Source organism: Diprion similis, chromosome 8, assembly GCF_021155765.1.
Source record: "Diprion similis isolate iyDipSimi1 chromosome 8, iyDipSimi1.1, whole genome shotgun sequence".
Lineage (NCBI taxonomy): Eukaryota > Metazoa > Arthropoda > Insecta > Hymenoptera > Diprionidae > Diprion > Diprion similis.
In genome coordinates this window covers 6,696,792-6,718,337 of record NC_060112.1, presented here as the reverse complement: position 1 = coordinate 6,718,337, position 21,546 = coordinate 6,696,792, and the positions used below count along the sequence as shown (strand labels likewise).

The window sequence follows — 21,546 nt, the reverse complement described above, 5'->3', positions numbered from 1 at the left end:
TATTCATCTTGGCTTGAATGAATATTTATCAATTTGAATTTATCTCTTTCTGTTCGAATAATTGATTAATTTTTTTCATGGAAATTATTTTTTTGGTAGCCTGCAATTAACATGATGCTACTAATCATAATTGTTTTTTTTTTTTCTCTTTTACTTCAACAAAATAATCTGTTATCTTAACGTAGTTACAAGAAAAAATTTTATGAAACCAAGTTAATTTAAACTGGTTATTCATTATTTCTTTACATCCGTAGCAAGTTTTTTGTCATTGCGGTAAAATTAATATCGTTGCAATATTAGAAACTTCTTTCGGTTCAGCGAGGTTTTCACTCACTCTTTCCTGCAGCGGATACCATCGCGGTGTAGGATCGTCGAAAATCTTGTTCTCCAGGGCCATCCTGACCTCGCCGAGGAAATCATTCCGCCCAAACATGTCCGAGTGCCAAACCGTGAGCCAAAGAGTCCGGGTTTCGAGTCCGTTGAGGTTCATGTGGAACTGAAAACAGGCACGCGTGCATTTTTTATTAGGAAAATGATATTTGCGAGTAACGCGAATCGCGATAATCGATGTAACGTCCTTACCTTGAGTGTCTCGTCGAAGACAGGATTTAACGTGTGTTTTTTAACCTTAGTTTTCCGCTTCCCACCCTTCGATTTGTCAGGTAAAAGGTAAACCTTGACGTACCTGAAAAATGGAGACAAGATGAATAGTACTAATCATCATGATTGACTTCATAATTTGATGAAATTTTTGCGTTTAGTTCCATGCAATTTGTATGCAACTTGTAGGAAAAAAAAATGGGTCAACAACGGAGTTTCTGTGGTGAAAATTCATTCGTCTTAAAAGTGCTGAGCATTAATCTGGAAGAAGAATCAAGTTTCAATTGAAAAAGAACTTTTCCACCAATCAATTACAAATTCATTGATTGGTTACAATAATTTTGGAGAAAACTGTCGTATATGTTACACGGTGAAAAAGATTGAAAGAAAAAATTAGCTTGAATATACTTGAGGAAAGAAGTCTTTTCGAACATCAGCGTACATGCTACAAAATTGATTGGGTTAAAATAAAAATGTATTAAAATAAAAACAAAATGAAAATTAAAAATTCTTTTCTCTCGACAAAATCCAAACGAGCTTTTTCCGTATAGATATAAGCTCGGTTGTAATAGTTTCGTTGAAATGAACGTTCAGAACTCGAAGCCGCACGTTGAAACTCGGAGGTTTGACTCGCAGTTCTCCGCTCGTGAAAGATCGCAAAACATGAATCTGCACTCACGGATCGGAGCGATTCCTCTTGACATCGACCGGCGCCAAGTCTCTGCACTGGGTGACGCGAACCTCGAAGGCCTTCTGCTTGTAGTCGTACTGAAGACCAAATTCGACTTCGCCCCTAACGGCGACCGATCCGCACCACCGTCCTTCGCCTGCTCCGCTGTATACCGAAGCCATGGAGTCGGACCTTGCCTGTTGACATTCATTAATTCCCTTTTATAATTGGCCAATTAATTACAGCTGTCCAAATGATGCGTAAAGCGCGGAACGATTCTTGCGTCCCGAAGAAAAAATCCAAAAACAAATAACCAAACGATTCCATCGATCAAAATTTGTTTACCAATCAAACAAAATGAACTTCAATTCGATAAAAATTTGGTCGATTATTTGAAGGACAGTTTTGCTTTCAAGGAAAAATTTGAGTTTAATCGTTGAGTGCTATTTTCGATTTTTTGGGGAATATGATGACGAAAATTCGGGATAATCGAAGGCTCCGCAGCTCTTCGATATCGTCAATTTTTCATGGACAATTTCAAACTCACCCCAAGGCTGGATGACGACGCTCTGGTGCCGAGAAGGCTGGCGTGAAGATCGCGGTCCATAACGTCGTCGTTTGAGAGGCTGCTGGCTCTGGCTCCACCGATAATGGGCGTACTGCAAGCCTCCGAAAGACTGCTGCCGTCATCTAAATCAAGCGAAAACAGATTGGTTTTATACTGTGTTGTACGTCACGGTTTAATCGGGAGCTTTTGATATGTGGTGAAATATAGTGCGGTGGGATTTATTAATTATTATACACTCTTCCTCGCATTACTAATATGTATAATTGAATGTTATTGCACAGCGATTGGGAAATGATTTCTTATTATTCTCACATTCAAGATTCATCATGTTTATCGTATAGTTATCAAAAGCCAGAAAAAACTTGGTATAGCAAAGCATGAAGCAAGAGCAGTGAATTTAAGATTGAAACGAGTTCTTAATACTCCTGTGTAATAAACGATAAGCGCTCGTCGCGTCGCATCGTTCGCATCATGGGCGTAAAATGTGTTCAAGCGATTATAAATAAAAGCGTATATATATAATGTACATTTCGTATACTATGCCAATCCATTTTTTTTTTTTGGATCTACTATCCAAGCCGTGACAAAATTTTCTATCATGTACCAAGAAGATTAAATAAAATTATCGGACGAATCATTTAAATCTTCTTTTCAACCATTCGTTAGCAGTTTAATTTCTCTTTCAGAACAATATCAGGTTAGTAATATTTTGAATGATTGTCGCCATCGTTTTTTCGGTTCCAACACTTCTAAAATCAAATTAAATGAATCTTTGCAACATTTTAGATAATCGTGTTCAAATTACTCTTATGTGTAAGATGAGAATAGCGCTTCAGAAAGAAAAATCGAAAAAAGTGCTGGTTTATTATACTAATGCAAGTTGTCACTTCGAATTGCTTCGCGAGAAAATAATCTCGGTATCGTTAGCATGCTAATTAGCTTTAACGCGGCAACTAATTAATGGATTGTGAACTTCACTTTCTGAAAACGGAAGTTCTCGAACTTTGATAAGATTGGTATGTAACCACCGCGACTTTTACACCACACACACACGTCTCGGTACAAAGTGGTCACACTTTTAACATAGACAGACTGCATAAAACTATCTAAGGAATAAAAAGCCATTGAAGTATGCAAAGTTTGAATAAAAAGGTTCAATCAAAATTATCTCAAATCTAGGAATGAGATATAAGTAACCGAGTCGTAACATTGAAAAAAAATTTACTTCTCTAAGAGTAAACACAGATTCATTCATTTTTTCTGCCCCATTTGCTTTATTCGATTACACAAGTAATTTGTTCGGTTCAAATGATGAATTTAATGTAGATCTAGGATCAAGGTATTGGTTGCTTGATTCAAAGTTGTTGTACCAACGAAAAGTTCGAGGATTCAAAAAGCTTTGAATATTCAAAAAATTTAACGATACCACCAAAGCCTTGATCCTAGTAAATTTACTAAAGTCCACTGTGCCATGTTTGAAGCGCAGAAGTGACTCATCAATTGAAGAATATGATAGAATTTGTTTGTGTAACTCGCGTTGAAGTATCGAAGATCTTTCGAACTTCCCGGGTTTCGAACGAATTACCGTAATTTTGAACGATAATATCGGGCACCTCGCGTATTCTGACCCCAGGCTTCTTCTTCCCTGGAGCAGTTCGAAGATTGAGCGGCTCGTGATCGCTGCTTTCGTTTCCCGTTGATCCACTCGCGGATTTGCTTTTCCCACCAGAATTCGAGCCACTCCGTGAGGCTGGTCGACTTCCATCGCCGTCGAGACTGACCGGGGTCTTCGTCTTAAACCCTGCGAGCTTTTCGTATGTCATTTTCAGGCTTGGGGACGGAGGCCCTCCGTTTTCGAAGCTTTTCATCATCTTTTTCACCGCAGCTTCGCCCTCCGTCGAGCTCGTCGAGTCCTTCGGGCCCGGAAGCTGGACCGACCCTGACCTCAGCCGTCGGGCCCATTCCTCGAATCGGACCCAGCCAACCGCCGTGTCAACGTCGACGCTTTCCGTCGAGCCCGACTTTTCGCAACAACAGCAGCACCGCCAACATCCGGTAGTTTCCTCCACCGGCGTCCAATCCGGTTCTCGGGTGCGAAAAGTCGAATAGGCGACTTTCCCGGACATTTTAGTAACGCGGTTCCTTGCCTATCCCTTGACTTTACTATTCTCACAGGGAATGAGACGATGCACCGGTGCAGGCCATTTTAATACCTACAGTTTTCAGTTTCAATGGTCATTGTTTTATCCACTTGTTACTATATGTTCACGAATGTACGACACAGAGTTAACACTAATTTGCAAACAACGAAGTTTATATGTCTTGAAGGGTGTTGTAAAGTAAAAAAATCTCAGTAGTAAGTATCTCAAGTTCTGATTGTTCAAGCTCGATCAAGCTTTTAATGAAAACGAATACAAGTCCACAAAACATTTGGCTTCGAGCGTACTTGTCTTAACATCCATTCACGTTTCAGGAACATTATTTTGCTATCGGAACTCGCAGTCTAACTGACAAATTTGAATTTCGATCAATCTCAAAGTCGCAATACTTTATGTACTAAATGCAATCGATGAGATTAGAAGTAACGTCAACGAGTATAGAATTTTGTGAAAATTTCCACAAGGGGTTGTTTACAGTGATCACTAACGGAGCCATCCGTTTGCACTATTAAATTGGCTCTCTGTTATTAAAACACTTGAGCAGAAACTTCCGTCCCGTATTCGGACGACGCTGGGCAGTTACTGAGATGTCGAACCTCGGAAATCTCACTCCTGCAACGCTCTCAGACCGCAAAATTTCCGCCTAGTGCTTACGGATAACTGGGACTCGGCGTAGCTCGGTGATTATGAGACCTGAGTGTTTTTCCCTCAAGATCCGATGTGGATCATGACTATTGGATTTCATTATTCGATAAGACCGAGCTATATTACGGTGGACAATGAAATCCGATTGAACGTTTCTGCGATTAATTTGGCAAAATCACAGTGTTAATCGGTTCATAATTACTCGATGCACCCTCTGTTTCTTGATTCTTTCGTACAGGTGTTATCGCTCGAATCGAGTAATAGATTAACACAGAAATTCCCTTGATTACAAATTTGTCACAATGGGGATAAAGTATGATGTAAAATACAAATGCTGTTGTTCGGTTAAAAAAAATTATTGTCATTGTTTTTCTTCTTCGGGTTCTTGCTCAGCTTATCAAAACCACTGCGCGAAGGTGCCAGCGATCTACCTCGTCGGAAGTTGTAGTACAATATGTCGCGTGTGTGTATAACATATAATGCAATCTTAAACGTGGCGGAACACCAGCGACGATAAGCCAACCGTTTCCTCTGCATCTCTCTCTCTCTCTCTCGCTCTCTCTCTTTCTTTCTATTTACCATTGAAAGACGATTCACGATTGTTAAAAAGCGCCGAATAGATAATAGCAGTCTAAAAACTCAATCTCGAAATGAAATGATGAACAAGTGCAATCCCACTAATTTTTTGAATACACATTGCAATCTGTTACGAAGGTTTCAAGCTGTGAACCCGGAACAGTTAGATCAGAGTTTCATCGCCGTGAAAGGTTTTTGAAAAATTGAAAATAGAAGAAGAAGAAGCAAAAGAGTATAAAAAAGATGCTTTTTTTAAAAAATAAATTTCAACATTATTACGGAGGTCCTGGAAAGAATCTGATCCTTGTCTGCGCTGTTTGCAGAATGCGTAGGTTTTTGCTGCTTATGTGAATAATTTATATCCGATCCGCATCGCCTACGGTCAGGGCCACCGTTTAATAGGTTGCAAAAAAAAGAAACAAAGTTCAGTCCTGTCCGCCCACTGCAACTATTTAAACGCAAATTGTTCTAGAAATTTGTTGTCTTCGGTTTTCTCTCCGTCGAACTATTCTCTTTATCGAACAGACCGTGGCAATTAGTCGCTAGCTCATTTGTAGTCCGAAATCGCAATATTGTCAACGCCTGTTCGATCTCTGGGTCAATTTGCAATTTATTCGATTCTAACTCATCTATAATATCGATCTTTCTGCAAATACTGAATATTCAATCGGACTTTCGAAGATGAAATTAATGAGAAAAACAGAATCACAGTGAAAAAAATCAATCACGCATATACCGAAGGTGTCTGTACTGTTTGGGGGGAAAAAAAATTGGATCATTTCTCGATCGCATTTCTCCCTTCGCTCCGTGTCTTCAGATTTGGATACGCGGTAACCCGGTTAGGTATTTCGTAAGGATTTCAGGGCTGGAGGCGTTACAATAGTAGCCGTCGATCCATTTAATAATGTTTTCTAGAAAGCGTAGTACGAGCAACCTCGATATTATAGAAAGACGAAGGAGGTCAGTCGCGCACGGTTCGCGCGACACGTAGAGCAATCTCTCCGGGATGCCGGGGGCACCGAGACGGACGTCGTCGTCCCTGAATTCGGATCGGCAAGCCGGTAGTCTGCACTATAGATTCGTAAAGCGATTAGAGCCGGGTATTCAGGTACTGTAAGGTGAAGCGATCGCGTCATACGCGAAGAGTCATAGACGGGATATAAGAGTATGGCTGGATTGAGCCTTGAGCATCGTTTCGAAGGTTGCAGTCCTGGTTTAAAGTCAGGATAAAGCCTCTTCGTAAATAAATCGCGATAATAGTCTGTTGCGAATTTGAATTGAAAGACTGGGAAGAACGATCGAAAAGAAGAGAGTCTTCGGTCGAGATCCATAGATCGCGCGACGCGCAATGATCGTCGGAAATGAGGAAAACTTTCGACAGAGGAATGCATAAAATGTAACACCGTTATATCGCTGTCTCGTTTATACACTAATACTAGGTTGGATATTACACCGGGTCCCACCACCACCACCACCACCACCATAACCACCTCGTCATTCGTTGCAAACTTCTAGGTGTATAGTACCTGTATTATTATACCGTCGAAACAGCACAGCTTCCTGCGGAGCAACTTTCACGCTCGTAGCTAACCGAGTCGCGCTCACAATTCGACCTCGAGTAAAACGATTTCCGAATTCACTGTTATTATATGCCTCTTTGTACGATAGTTACTTTTTCTCTTCACCCTCGTGTTATCACTCTCCAATTGCATCGAGCAGTAAAAATATCTATACGTAATCGCTACTACGGACACAACACAGTCCTCGACTAATATTAGGTTTCTGAACTATTGATGTGTGTATTATTTGTTTTTACCATATCGTCATTCGTTCGGTATATTTGATTGTTACCGTTGCTGTAATTACCAAAGAGTTTTTGTACCAAATTTTCCAGTCATTCTATCGACGTTTCCATCGTAAGGAGATTCATGTTCGAAGACGATCTTAGCAACAAAAAATAAAATATCTCTCCGAGTTTCAACCTTTGCCCAGTTCCTTTCTCTTTCTCTTTTTCTTCCTCTTTCCATTCCATTCATAACAGCATATGAATCCCCGAGCCCAGGGGGAGAAGATGAGTGTTCGCTTGGCTGCCAATTTGTAGCGGTGTAACGCAGGCGACACAACAGTATGAAATAGCTGCGAGATATCTAGGTACATACGTCATACAGGTTGGAGGTACCCGAGTACCCAGCGCTGCGCAAATTTATGAAAAGAGAGAGAGAGAGAGAGAGAAAGAGAGAAAGACGTGGCAACGTCGCCGCTACAGGTGGCCGGCTCGAGGAAACTCTATCCAGAGGTGTGCTAGAGTCACCACGACGACTCGGTTGAAGCGATGGATGGATGTATGTTTGTATGTAGGTGCATGATTCGTGGGTACAGCATACATGCACCATCGCGTCATTCGCTACTTTCATATAACAGTACGCCGCGTACAGTTCCGCGGCAGCTCGTCTTCCCAAATTCTATAAAACTACATCCACCTCGTCCTTATGATTGCAGTTTGTCTTCTTTGCCTCCTTCACGTCCCGTCACTCGAGGTTGTCTAATGTCACGTTCACCTCCGTGTTCGTGGTTGCAGCGATTTGCAAATCGGTTTAGAACGAGGCGTTGCATTACTGCAATGCAGCCGGGTAATTCGAACGGCTGACTTTTTCCGATTTCTCTTTATCTAGTCAACGGTGGAGATTAATTGTACAATGTACGTGCTTTAGACACGTGTATAATTTAATTCCACCGCGTGTGCATCCGTTCTGACCGTTTGTTTTCTCGGTGTAAGACAGTAACGAGGGATCCAATGTGTATCTGGTACACCTTGAACCTAGGCGGAAAAATAGTCTCGAGGGATTGCATATCGTAAAAAAAAACTATCTGCTCCTCCTACTCGCCTACGCACGCGGTCACCGAAACCTGACATTAACCGCGGCCATTACGCACAACGTTACGACCATCTCGAGGAACGGACATGTCATTATGGATATTGTTGGACGTTTGATTAACTATTCATCAAACATTTTAGTTCAGGGATAATCGGGAGTTTTTCGAACGATCTTAGCTATCCCAAAACCTGGAACATCGAGGCAATCATATTTAGTTTTTAACGTGACCCTTCTACAGCAGTACATGTGCGATGGTTATCGTGTTACACTATCTAAAAGGGCTCCCAATTTCTCGCCTCCCCTCTTGCATCCTGCCTGCTGTTTTTTTTTTTTTTTTTTTTTTTTTTTTGGAGCGCCGAGAGCCGCACCCTCTTCAAGGTATCGGAATACACAGGTCGGATAAGAAAACACGTAGATAGGGATGAAAGTTGACGGAGAAAGAAAGTCGGTTGTAAAGAAGCGTAGAAATATGGCGAAGATATCGTTTTCGAAACAATGGACAAATTCAAGTTAAATGTCAAGGCAATATAATATACACGTGCTGGGCATTGTTTGAACTCCGTGTTTTCTCGAGTTCAAACTTGACTGGGTAAAATAAAATAAAATGACGAAGAAAAAAGATTTAAAAAAAAATGTCCAGTGCTCATATTTCAAGGTAAAAGTCGCGGGAGAAAAACATGTTGTTAGTAGTATGCTAAAGAGTTCAAATATATTTCACAACTCAATTGGTTTAAATTTTGTCTCAGTACCTTACGTCTCATTGCTGAGTTACTATCTGTAATAGAAAAAAAAACCGGCGCAAAAGGGTTTCATTTCATTCCAAATTCATTTGATAACTAAAAATTATACTGTCATCAGATTCTGAATTCTACGTGAAGATGAGGACAGTGAGAAGCGTCTAGTCCAGCTGCTGCTAATGACTTTTGATCATTGCAGTCGCTACGTAATTGATTAATTCATGAGTCATTATCACGTCTATGATAATATAAAATTTCGGGTTAGGCACATCCTGGAGCGTGCTGTGGGGCGTTTTTCACGTCATAGCACGCCATTCGGAACCCCAAAGTGCGTGCAGGTGTGCCTTAATAACGAAAAGGCGTCATCGCGGGGTCAGAGAAACGAATGCACGCGCCCTCCGGTTCTCCTTCAAAGGTGGAAGGGGGTCTCGTCCAATGTTTACGCACATACACGCGTACGAGAACGCACACGTGTGCTTGGAGTAGAAATAGTGTGTACAACTGGCTTAGGAGGAGGCCTCGTGAATGGATGGTTGATGCATCTATCCGACGAACCCGAGGTGTAAAAGTCGAGCGACTGCTCATCTCTCGCCGCAGGGATTTGTGGAAATTCGAAAGCACCGCATCATCGCGGTAAAACGCTTCCTATGTGGTCTATCTTCGTTAATCACAGTCTTTCAAAGTGGCGGCGAATGACGTGGCGCTGTATTATCTGTAGCAAGTTTCTGTAGGTACTAGATCGAGTTTGGATTAATCTCTTTGCGATAGCGTAAACGTTGCAGTCTGGAATATTTTTCGAATATTTCGTTATCCTGCTTGTCCACAACGATGCTGAATTTAAGTGAATCGAGTCGTCTCAACTTGATCTTAGAACCACAAACTTATAAACAGTGGTTAAATACAGTTTATCAACATTGATTCACACCGCATGGTCAATCTAAATTCCAAAATTTTTACACCAAAAACTAGAAACTTACCGGGGGTGAGAGAAACGGCCTGCCTTCGACTCCTGGCAGTTTCTCGTTTACCAACAGAGCTCGAGCTGGCCGGAAGTTGGAGTCCGGGTGCACTGACGGCCCTTTTGGGTCCAGCGGAGGGGCCGACACCGGAGATATTGTTCCTGGCGAATCCCGGGGGCCGATACCTTGCAGATTTCACATTGTTGTGCTGCTGGAGGAAGTGGTGAACACTGTGGGCCTTGTGCATGGTCGAACCGGGACCGGAAGTGGGTGAAACCGCCGGTAGCCGAGGGAGCGAGTTGGTCGCCGTCGCTGCCGCCTGCAGTCCTCTAGGCAACGTCGTCGCCCGCGAATCCGCCGCATATTCCAGTTCGTCTTCGGTGTCATCGTCGCCAGCCGACGCCCCTGCGAAATTCAAGGATCATTCGCTGGAGTTGGGTCAAGCTATATCAGGTTATATCATCCTCGCGTGCGAAATTCAAGGCGATAAACTCGCGCCGACTCGAGATATTTCGCGTTTTCGGGTATCACGGAGGTTTAGCCACAGCTCAATCGATCATGGTAGTGATGTACCATTCCTTTCTCGCCTGTTCGAGGAATTTTTTTCCTTCTTCGAAATACTGGGTTGTATAAAAAATTTACATACCAAAGGTCAAGGAATATGGACCATTCAAATATACATAAAAATTACACGTTTCTACTAATGTCTGTTCAGTCTTAGTCTAATTTTGATACTGGTGCAGTTTTGTCGGCATCAAACTTTGGCCTGAATATACTATTGGAATTTAGAACGAATACTCGCGTTCACTTTTGAAATACTCGACAGCTTATGTAAGCGTATCTAGTACCCCCGTGTCAACAAGTTGAGTAAACACCTTACAGTCTACTACATATACTACTAACTGTGATGGTAAATTTGAAAGATTTCAAAATAGCGTGTGTATAATGATATTTCCGGATATTACGTACTTGAGTTTGTGTGAAATAAGACTGCTTTAAAGCAAGCTCAAGGCTCTTTGAACGAAATAACCAAAACTAATATCACGAAGAAAGATACTGTTGTTTTAGGAGTATGGTAAAAAAAAATGGATCACTGGAACCCCCGAGTCGCCTGAACCGTCAGTTAAACACGCACAAAAATATAGCAATAACAAACCATTCACAAACACGAACGTATTATATCACGACAGTAACGTAGTATAAGATACTTTCACCATTCGTTCTGTAATCCTAATTATAACAAAGAAAACCGATACAGGTAGAACGAAGAAGTAGGTATAGATTCTCACCGGATTCTCCCCTGGTGTTAGCGTCAGGAACAGAAGACCTTCTCCTATTGCTCCATATCTTGTCCTCAATGGAAGCCGAGCCGCCGCCGATGGATCCGCAGCTTCGAACGCGGTCAAGTTGTTCGCGTGAAAGACTCTTAGGATTGAAAAGTAGATCGCCGGCACTTCGGCGTTTAGCGGCCATAGCGAGAGCGCTAGCGGAAGCACTGACGTCGCCGGAACAGGCTAGGAGGCTGAGTTTCGTCCTGGAGTCAGCGGGCATGAGAGCTGACTCGAAGCTGCCGCGCCATGAGAACCGCTCGTTGTCACTAGCTTCGCGTTCCTCGCCCTCCTGGTAGCCGGCGGCCGGATGTCCGTTGAGCAAAAGCAGCGGATCGTGAGACTTCGACCTGGGCAAGGGGTGCTGGGCGGAATCGGAGGTCGAATCATCGTCCTCGGTTGTGCTGGCTGACGAGGGAGTCCTGTGGTGAGGATACCGTCGCCAGGGCTGGGCGGGCTGTTGGACGGCTGGTCCCCCCTCCGAGACCTCGTGCATCAGGGCGACCAGCCGGCTTCCGATGTGATGCATGACCTTGGCGATCAGCGGAGGACTGCTGTGCGGCGTAGAGCTCGCATCCGAGCTTCCACCGTCGCCGGTCATCTTCGTGAAGCTCTGGACCAGTTTTTGGTACACGAAAGCCGTGTCGCGGCAGCCTAGCGGCTGCGGCTGCGGTGCGGCCGGAGGTTCGACGGTCCCAGTGGTGTCGAACTTGCTGATGATCTGCTGGCAGCTTTGCGATATCTGTTCCTGAAGGGCGGACCGCCGACCGCCGGCGCCCTCGAGGTCGGAACTGGTGTAGTCCGAGCTGTCGTATGAGTCAGACCAGGTATCCTCCGAGCTCAGGTACTCGACGATCTCCTTAACCTGCTCGTCCCGGATCCCGGGTACCGTTTTCATCAGTCTGGTAAGCTCGTTCTCGAAGTAAACCAGCTGCGGTGGCTTCGTTCTGCTCTGACTGCCGACTACACCGATTCCTACACCGGGTCGGGATCGTGGAGAGCTGCCAGGAAGCCGGGGACTCGGTGCCGGAGACGCGGCGCTCGAGTTCGTCGGCGTTTGACTGCTGTTCGAGTTCGCTACCATGGTCTTGAAGAACTGACGCATCTTCGACATCATCAGATTCGTCTCCTCGTCACTCGACCAGTTGTTGAAGCTGTCCTTCCGCGAGAGAGAAGCGTTCGGGGGCGCGAGGTTTGCCTGAGAAACGGGCTGCTCCGATCGCGTCGCGGACATCCCTCGCCGATCCTCCTTTTTCCCGAGATCCTGGATACCGCTCGGAGTTTGTCCATCGGCCGACAATAACTGAGTCCTCTGATGCTGTAGAAGGTCGTCGCAGCTACCGATGAAACCGGAATCCCTGGAGTGCTGCTTTCCCCTGACGAGACCTGCGTCGTTCTTCTCGGTCTGAAGCTGCGGAGCCTGCAGACTCTTGACCCGATTCATTTCCGGTAGCTGAGACGCATCCGGTTGCGGAGTCTTGGCTCTGTCTTCTTCAGAGTTTCCAGCCTCGAAATCGGCATCAAGTTCGATCGTGGGTTCAGGGGTCTTGTTCCTATCCTCGGGGATGCGCGGGCTCTGAGTACCGAGATTTCTGGGCTTCTTCTTCTTCCGTTTAACGGTATCGAACTGTCCATCGGTGCCGAAGGCCGGCGTCTGATCGTCGGCGCCGTCTGTTTCGGTCGATGAACCCTCTGACTGAGTCTCCTGAGAGTCGGGATTCAGGCTCAGGTCCTGCAGCGAGTTCTGCGAGCTTAGATTGTTCGAACTCTGAGCAAGGGCGAGGAGATTGTCAAGGGAAGAGCTGTGCGATCGGCCTGTTCCGCGAGCTCGGACGAGGCGTTTCCTTCGCTGTTCCGGGCTCGGTCTGCCCTCTGAATCGCTCCCAACGGACCCATCCGAGTCTCTTCGGTCCCTGTCGAAACCTAGGAAGTCGGAAAGGAAGTACTTCTCGAGTCTCGACGATGATGAAGAGACGAGATACTCCGGTGAGTTCTTCTCCGTACTTTGACCGTTTTCATCCTGACCGAGAGACTCGAGTCCCTCCGAGTAAATCGACGAAGTCTCCGACAGACTGTCCGCCTCGCGAGATCCTCCGACGCTGGCCGGTCCCTCGCCAAGCCCAAAGAAGAAGTACTTTTCAAGTTCGGAAGCGGAAGGCGGTCGCTGCTTTCTCGGACTTCCGGCCGCGAGGCTGGACGGCTCGGCCTCGCTCTCCTCGCAGGATTCCTCGACGATTGTGTGGAGCGTGAAGTCGATTGCCTGCCTGTGGTAGCCGCGAAGTTCCTCTTCCCGGTCGCCAATGTTGTTGGTTTCGTCCTCGGAGCTCTCTTCCGTCGCGGTGGTTGTGCCGGGCTCATCCTCGTCGTGAGAGACCTCCTCGACCCACGAATCGTCGTCGGCGAGTCCTTCCTCGAGTATAACAATAACTGGTTCAGCGGCGGAATTCTTCTGCGGAAGAGCCGCGACCCTCCCGGCAGCAGCGCTACTCTTGACCGATTGAACGTCATCACTTTCACTGGCACTACCGACGCTGAGTCCACTGTCGACTTCCGGTTCCACCGGCGCCGCGCGGGGCGCCGGTCGTTTAACTGTCGGAGGTCTTCGCGGGGCCGCAGGAGAGACCGCATTGCGACCCGTAGCCTCCGCTGCGGCCTCCAGGGCCAGGTGATAGTAGCCAGCCAGACCACGCGGGGTCGGCGGTCCCTCTTCCGGCTGAAGCAGGGTCGTCGTGTCCGAGGTGACGACGTTCACCGGCTGATACGCGCCCTGGGTTATCATCACGAGGCTCTTGTACCGATTTCCGTTACCAATGCTCCTCGAGGCCTTCGCCGCAGCGTGTTGTGTCGACTTCGGCGATGATTGAAGAGAAGCGACTGCTGTTGTCTGGCACCCATCCTTCCCTACGGGCGGGCGTCGCTCGACTGCCGACGCTGGCGAAACATGCGCCGTGGTCCCCGCCGCTCCGACACGCGCGGCCCCTTCCACCTGTTCCAGCTCATGCCTCTCACCTCCACCTCCATCTCCACCTCCGCCCCCTTCTACCTCTCCTCCAATTTTCCGACGACACTCATTCCCGCCGTCGATTTCAACCGTGTGATCACTCGCGACGTCCGGCGACCCGACGCTCTTGAATATCTCATGGATCTTTATCGATATCAGATCGTTCACCGTGTGATCCTCGTCCTGCTTCTCATTCTCCTCCTGTTTCTCATCGCCCACCGTCGGGGCATGGACCGACTCTATTGATTCGCCGGGAGTCGTCTGAAGGGAGTTGACAGCAGCATCCTCGACGCCGGTGGCGACGCCACTGTCCAACCTACTGGAGCCCCCTTCGTCGGTGGAAAAGCCATCGGAGTTAAACCCGTCCTGGTTCGTCTTGTCCTCGTTTTTGGGCTCAGCGATGAGTCGCTCGCGTAGCTTGATCAGGTCTTCGTTGACGGCGCTAAAGGCGGCGGCCTCGTCCTCGTCCTCCTGTTCGTCCTGGTCCCGGGACCAAGCAGTAATGTCGTACTCGTGGAGTTCATCGCTGCTGACCTCGCTGCCGGTCGTGGTGTCGCTGCTTCCGGTGGTGCTGGTCTCACTTCCTGGTAGTGTCAAGTTCAGAGGGGAATACGATTTCCCACTTTTATTATCCGCCATGATCGTGCCACCGTCGATCATCGACGACGGTGCGAAAACTGGCCGATCACTAGACCCGCTATCATCCTCGCGTCCCGCGACCAGCGATAACGCCTCCGGTTTATCGGCCCGCGTATCGCTCGGACAAGTGTCGCCGCCGGGCGGTGAAAAGGCGTCGCTCGTTATCTCGAGGGAGTCGGGAACGATCGCCAAGCTCTCCTCTCCCTCCGGCATCAATGAGTCTGGGTCAGCGGGGCTTTCGGAGTCCCTGATTACGTCGGGGTCGAGACTCCTCACGGACTTGAGCTCCACCCTGTGCTCCGCTTCGTCGGCCTCCGAGTCGACCAGGTATATCTCGTTCTTCTCGAGGTCGAGGTTCCGCACTCGACGCAGTTTCACCGTGGAACTCTCCGTCTCCTTGGTATCCGGCTCGCCCCGATCCTCGTCGAGGAATCGGACGTGCCGCAGGACTACAGGTCCGTCCTCAGGCAGCGCGGTGACTCGCCGCAAGGTTATTCCCACGTCGCGATTGGAGTCCGAGTCTTCGAGGTCCTCGACGTCCTCGGGCTCGTTGTCACTCGTCGACGAGTCGTCGTTGACCACGAAAACTCGAGAAAAGTGGTGTGACGCCGAGTCCTCGAGGTCGCTGCTGTCCGCCGAAGAGCGCCCTGACGAGCTCCCGGAGTTCATCCGGTAGTTCATCTTCGTTTCCTCTCCCTCGCTCTCGGAGTCCGACGATTCCCCGACCTTCTGCTCGACGGCATCGGAGGCCGGTTCTTCCTGGTCCCCTGCCGGGGGCTCGGCCGGCTTCTCGGTGCTCGGCTGACCAAAGTCCACCAGGGCACCGGTGCGCCCCTGGTGGAAGGCGAAGGTAGCCGCAGCGACCGCGGCCGCCGTCGCCGCGTCCTGTGAGCGTGAATCCAGGAGGCCCGAAGGGTCCGCGATTCGGGGCCCGCCGTTAACGTCCTGGACGAAACGCGGCGGCCAGGCGAACCACTGGGCAGCTGCTGATGGTCCGCCACCCCGCGAAAGTTGGAGCGCTCCGAGGTCACCCGGGGTGCAGTTTATCATCGACGTGCTGCTCAGACTCGACGTCCACAGCGAGGCTGGAACCGGGACCGGATACGGCACGGGCACCGGTATCGGTACTGGCACCGGAAACACGTTCGCTCCTCTCGCTCCACCGCACGCCTAAACCAAAAACCGGATCAGCTCGCGGTCAGGGGTTATTCGTAGACGTAGTCTTTCAGGAATTTTTTATATTGCACTTGCGACACGATCAACGTAACGCTGTTGAACCGTTTGCGGTGTTGACAATTCCAACGTGAGGTTTGGAAAGTTTGAAAAATCAGCTTCAAGGATCTACGCATGAATTTGAGAAATATTGAACAGTTTATGAGTATTTCGACTTTTAACGAAAAGTGAAATTTCCCCCATATTAAATCTATGAGAAATAAAAATTAAAAAAGCGACCTGTTAGACTTGAGCTAGAGAGCTCATCTTTTGGAAGGATCTTTTCACTATCAAATACTAACATTTCAGGGGGTAAGAGCGAAAAAATATACGTTTGTTCCGCTTCCGCAGTTATCTCTTTTGTTCTTAATAGAAACAAAAAATACGGTCTGATAATTTTCTATTTTCTATGTTTTAGACACGCATAAAATTTTTGATAATATTTATTCTCAAGCAGAGATCCAACTCCCCCGATTAATACTATTTTAGTACCATGCAAATAGAAATTCCAGATCTCATCTGCCACTTTCGACTACTGCGTTATACCTTTGCCAGCGAAAAAACGATTCCAAATCGGTTGAAACTTTTTCGTTGATGCGATTGATTACGACATAACCGAATATCGCCACGCTTTCTTCGCCGAAGAAACCGTGTAGATAAAAACCAAAGTAGATAAATAAAAATAACTGCGAATACCTGGCAGGCCGAAGAGCCTCTTCCTGGACAGCAGCTCCAATCCTGCTGAGCCGAAAGGGATATTCCGGGATGGTTTCTAGCCTGACCCGGTGAATATCCCGGGGCGGACGTGAGGGTCGTGGCGGTGGTCGGTAGGGTCGGTACTCCGACGAGACCGACCTGGAGGTGGTGGAGAGGCTGTGCGGACCCGCCACTTTCGAAGTAGTCCCAGTCGCAGTCCTCGAGGCCCTGAGCCAGGCTGGACCTCGGGGCGCCGTTGAGGGAGGAAGACCCGGAGCTGCTGTCTGCGTCGTCCTCCTCGCGGCCAGAAGAGGAGTCCGAGCTTATGAAAACGAGACGACGGTAGTCGATGATCGGCTGGTCCTGTCCCGGTTGGCCCTGCGGGGGGCTAAGATGTGCACCCCCTCGACCGATGACCTGGAGGTGCTGGAGGTCCTCGACGCAGCCTCTGGCGTGTGAACGACCCCGTCGTCGAGAGCCTTCGCGATCAGGATACTGACGTTAGTCCTTAAGCCTGCTTTGATATTTTCACTCCTTCTCTGTCTCAGGCCAGCCACCACCGCCGTTGTTAGTTCCGATTATCCCAGTTAATCATGTTTACTCTAATCAGAGCCCCACACCATCGACTAATGGCACAATACCGTTGGCTATGGTTAGTGATTAGACACAATACACAGATATAGAGGAAAGAGATAATGAGGAGCGTGAAACCTCTTCTTGCAAGAAGTTAGTTTAATTTTTAAAGACCTTCAATTGTTAAGGGTATTATTCAGGGATACTGATTTCGTTGAATTCAAACTGATTCGTTTCACTCCCAGCTTTTGAAATTTTGTCTCGTTACCATCTTTTTTCTCCTACTTTCTGTACGTTTTTCCTCAAATTTCAATCAAAGTTACCACACTCAATGATAAATAAATAACTCTCCTGATACACGATCTGATCTATCGTTTGATCGTAAAAATATTGATTTGAAGATGTGCGACGTTTTTCACACCTCGACTACTGTGCTTATAGAGATAACTTAGCTCTCGTTATCTCAGCGATAGAGATTTCTTGTGATTACGCATGCGTTTCTTTTTCTTTCTTCTTTATTATTTATTTATTTTTTTATTATTATGCATACAAGAATCAGTATCTGAAAATTATATACACGTATAAACTTGAAAAATTATTTCACAACGGATTAACTTGGTACCACAAATTTGTAAAATATCCCTGATAATACTTCAGACGATAATCACAACGAAACGTCGATTCAACGAAAAAGACCATCGAGCACAAAACACTGTGTGTAATACTCGAGAGTTTGAATAACCGCACATACACAAGGCTTCAACACCAGCAATGACGAATCATCGTAAAATTGAAAACCGTCGAATTAGGTATCAAGGATCAGCGACGATGCATTCACACACTATTAATCACCACAAACCAAACCGAAACTAGGAAATAACTATTGAAGTACGAAACACTGTGGCTCGGGTACAATAACCGGGAACGGTCAGTGCGCCGGGGCAATACCGACTGGACTGAACCACGCACCGAAACCGGAGGCACCCGGCCTCCGCCTCACAGTCACAACTTGGGGCTCAATCCCAAGCCCAAGCACAAGCACAAGCACAAGCACAAGCACAAGCACAAGTCGAAGCGGCGTTCAGCGGGGCGGATAAGTGTTGGTGTGCACGACACGCTAAGCCCGAAGTTGGTGTGTTCGTGAATCGAGGAGCAGGTGAGCGCACCACACCGTGGAGACGCAGGACGTCGCGTCGTCACACTCCGCACGCTGCACGGTTTTCCACCACACAACTGTGCACACTGCTGCAGGAGGAGAGACGAGGTGTATATTTGGAGTGTCTGTGTACGGTTAGGCAGGAGGAGGTGGACCGCGTAGGCAAACTCGTAACCAACAGAGTCTACTGCACTCGTTCAGAGCGAGCAGGTATTACGGGTAGATAAGAGAAGCCGCGCGTTGATGCGGCTTCGTGGGCGTTCGTTCGGCAGCCGGGTCACTGGCTCGTTCTGCAATAACGAGACACAGAACTGCCTCGCTTTGTAGGCCTCGTTATTTTGACAAGCATCAAAACGCGCCAAGATTCCAGCAAGAATTCTTGTGCCGTTTTTCTTAACAGTTCTCTAGTCGAACCGGTACTCGTCCGGGAATTGTATTTAAGACTGGAAAACTTGGAATGATTGACGTTCTCGCAGCGCGAAAAGAATTGAAACTGACTCGTGAGTTCCACTTTGGACTGGGATCATCGTTGGTTTCCGAGTGCCGACACCGCACGGTTAATAATTGTTGATCCAGAGTAGGACGAGCAGGCAGCCAACGGCAACGTAGAAGACGAGGAAGTAGGCGAAGAGGGCGACGGTCAGGAGGAGGCCGAGCAGCCGTCGTGGTTCCATGGTCACCTGCAGCGGTGCTCGGTAGACCAGGTATCTCGAGACAGCCGTTGACTGGGTAGAAAACCAAGTTCGGACTTGGCAAACCCGGAAATCGTGTGTCGTGTCTACCATATCCCTCGTATTGGGAGAGCCTCGAACCGCGACTGGAAATTCCTCACCATCCGAATCCGACGATTTTGCGCTCACTTCCTCCCCGCATGGACGTTCAGGTGACTGGTGAACCGGATGACACGCGGCTGACCAGAGGCTTCGATAATCGATTGCGCCTGGTCATCCTCGTTCTTTTTTTTATAATAACTCGATTAGCCGCTTACGCCAATTTGAAACTTCCTCCGGAATGTTTTGCGGACTAAAAATGTATTGGCAATATAGCGAAATACGCAAAGATAGTACAAAGACTCTTCCCCGAATGAAAATCGCTGCGTTTCTCGAATAGTACTAAAGTTGATGACTGTAAATCTAGTCAAATAAAATTTCACGTCGCTAGGTGAAACCAAAAATTTTCACCTTGACACCAGAACTTTCTAAAGGACTCGAGGAACTCCAATTAGTCGACATTGTCAGTTAGATCATCTTACTAACAATAAGTACCGCACTCGTTAATTAAGGTGACGGTTGAAGCAGGTAACGTGTGTGTTCTACGAAAGGTAAGACAGCGTCACCTTTTCGTTCACTGCTGCACCGTGAAATCTGCCTCACCGACGTTCACTGCAGTAGGTATACAAGTTTCATGTACCACCTGCATCGGCTGCTCAGGTGAGAACGAGTTGCGTCAACGCGAGAGTTTTTCCTCTCATTCATTGAGTTTGCACCGATACTTTTTTTCCAGAAACCGGTCACAGTCGCTCAAAGACTGTTCACGGTTGTGGAAATTCTCATCGTGAATGTGATTTTCATACGTACCTTCAAGGAGAACAATTCTATCAGTTAGATTCAAGATCAGGGAAGCTGCAAACGCTTCATGATATCGAAACATTAATTGATCAAATAATCCTTTCCATATTTTCTCATTTTCTAATCGGGGGAACGAATTAATGCTCACCTGGGATTGAAACGCACAGCAAATAAGCAAGCATGTAACAAACGTGCAGTGTTTTAACACCGTTGGTACAAAGTGTTATCGCCCCGTGTTACTTCCTACTCACGACACCTTCGTGCATACCACTGACAGTCGATGGACTGATCTGAGCAGACGCCCACGGCGCAAGAAAAGGCTAACGCACTTTATCCTTTGTCTGTCGTAAGCTCAATAAGGTTCCACAGTTTCACATCATCTGCATTTTCAGGGATTTCCAAACATTGCGTTACGGGGAAAAAAGTCTATGCATGGCACCAAAAACATTTGTTACTATATACAGAAAATTGCCAACGAATGGAGCCTGCGATAAGAAGAAAGCAGTAATAAAACCCAAGGCTACAAGCATGCTAAATTAAATCTCTACTCACCCTGAGTTTCGAACTGTCGTCGTCGTCTTACAGCCCGAGCCTGAAGAGCCGCTGGAGTAGTTCTGGAGTCCCGCTGGCCGCTTGGATTGTGAGAAATATTTCTGGGCTCGTCTTCTCCGGCACTGGTTGCGCTGTCCCTTTGCACTTCTTCGATTCCACTTCCACTGCCAAAACGAACCTTTCGGGTCTCGAGGTGGCCGCTGCTCAATCTTTCAAGAACGATAATTAGGAGTTGGACAAGTTTCAGACCGACATTTTTATTCCACGTCTTCTACACGGTGTTCCGAACACAAGACATTGATATGCAGAAGAGAAGGACCGAACGAAAATTATGACATCGACAGCCGTGAACAAAAAACTTTGAAGTCAATTGCTAAAAGTACTCCAATGTGTTGTCAACGTTTCTCTGAATGAACTTCCGTTTTGACTCCAAGGATTCAACCGTGCAGAGGACACGAATAAAAATTCTGATCGAGTCAACTTGCGTACCTGATGCTTTCGCTGCCGCTGCTCTCGTACCTCGCACTGCTGTTCGACTCCCTTCGGGTCCGGGTTATGGCGTCGCGCACCCTCTGCGAGGCGCAGCTGGATTCTCCGGTTTTCCGTGGAAGTGCAGGAGTCGGTTCACTTTCGCTTTCCCTAGGACTGTACCTCGAAGATCTCGTACTTAGGGGACTCGCCTCGGGTGACAAATGCTACAAGGAGAAAAGCAAGATTTAGTGCTCGAACAATCTTTCAAGATCTCGTTTCAGGGTTTAGGCAAAGAAAAAAAACCTACAAGAAGCAGATTTCGATCTGTATAAAATTTATCACTGGATAAACTCATTCATTTATCTCCACACAAGTTTGACACTTTACTGTAGAAGTAATTATAAAATCTTACGCTTGAACTTCGTCTGTTGGGCACTTCGTCGGTATCATCTGTATTCGAAAATTCTTCTTTGGAAAACTTTCTGCGGACCTGCAACAAGAATAGTAATCTACATCGAACAAGATTTTCAGCCAACAGAAATAGAATTTTTTAATCGAGT

General features: G+C 47.0%; 1 protein-coding gene across 3 annotated transcripts in view; it reads right to left on the bottom strand.

The window, feature by feature from the left end:
* The window catches only part of LOC124409720, a 36,484-nt gene that overhangs the window by 2,921 nt on the left and 12,017 nt on the right, over positions 1–21,546 (bottom strand). For 2 of the 3 annotated variants that reach the window (XM_046887509.1, XM_046887511.1), the window contains exons 6-15: positions 21,399–21,476; positions 21,005–21,210; positions 20,516–20,724; positions 16,667–17,145; positions 11,080–15,928; positions 9,809–10,195; positions 1,818–1,960; positions 1,280–1,467; positions 583–685; positions 335–496 (exon numbers count right to left, since the gene is read on the bottom strand). In XM_046887509.1, the coding sequence (XP_046743465.1) occupies positions 335–496; positions 583–685; positions 1,280–1,467; positions 1,818–1,960; positions 9,809–10,195; positions 11,080–15,928; positions 16,667–17,145; positions 20,516–20,724; positions 21,005–21,210; positions 21,399–21,476 (6,804 nt within the window). The remainder of the gene's footprint in view (positions 1–334; positions 497–582; positions 686–1,279; positions 1,468–1,817; positions 1,961–9,808; positions 10,196–11,079; positions 15,929–16,666; positions 17,146–20,515; positions 20,725–21,004; positions 21,211–21,398; positions 21,477–21,546) is intronic. The other variant, XM_046887510.1, reaches the window with a different exon arrangement.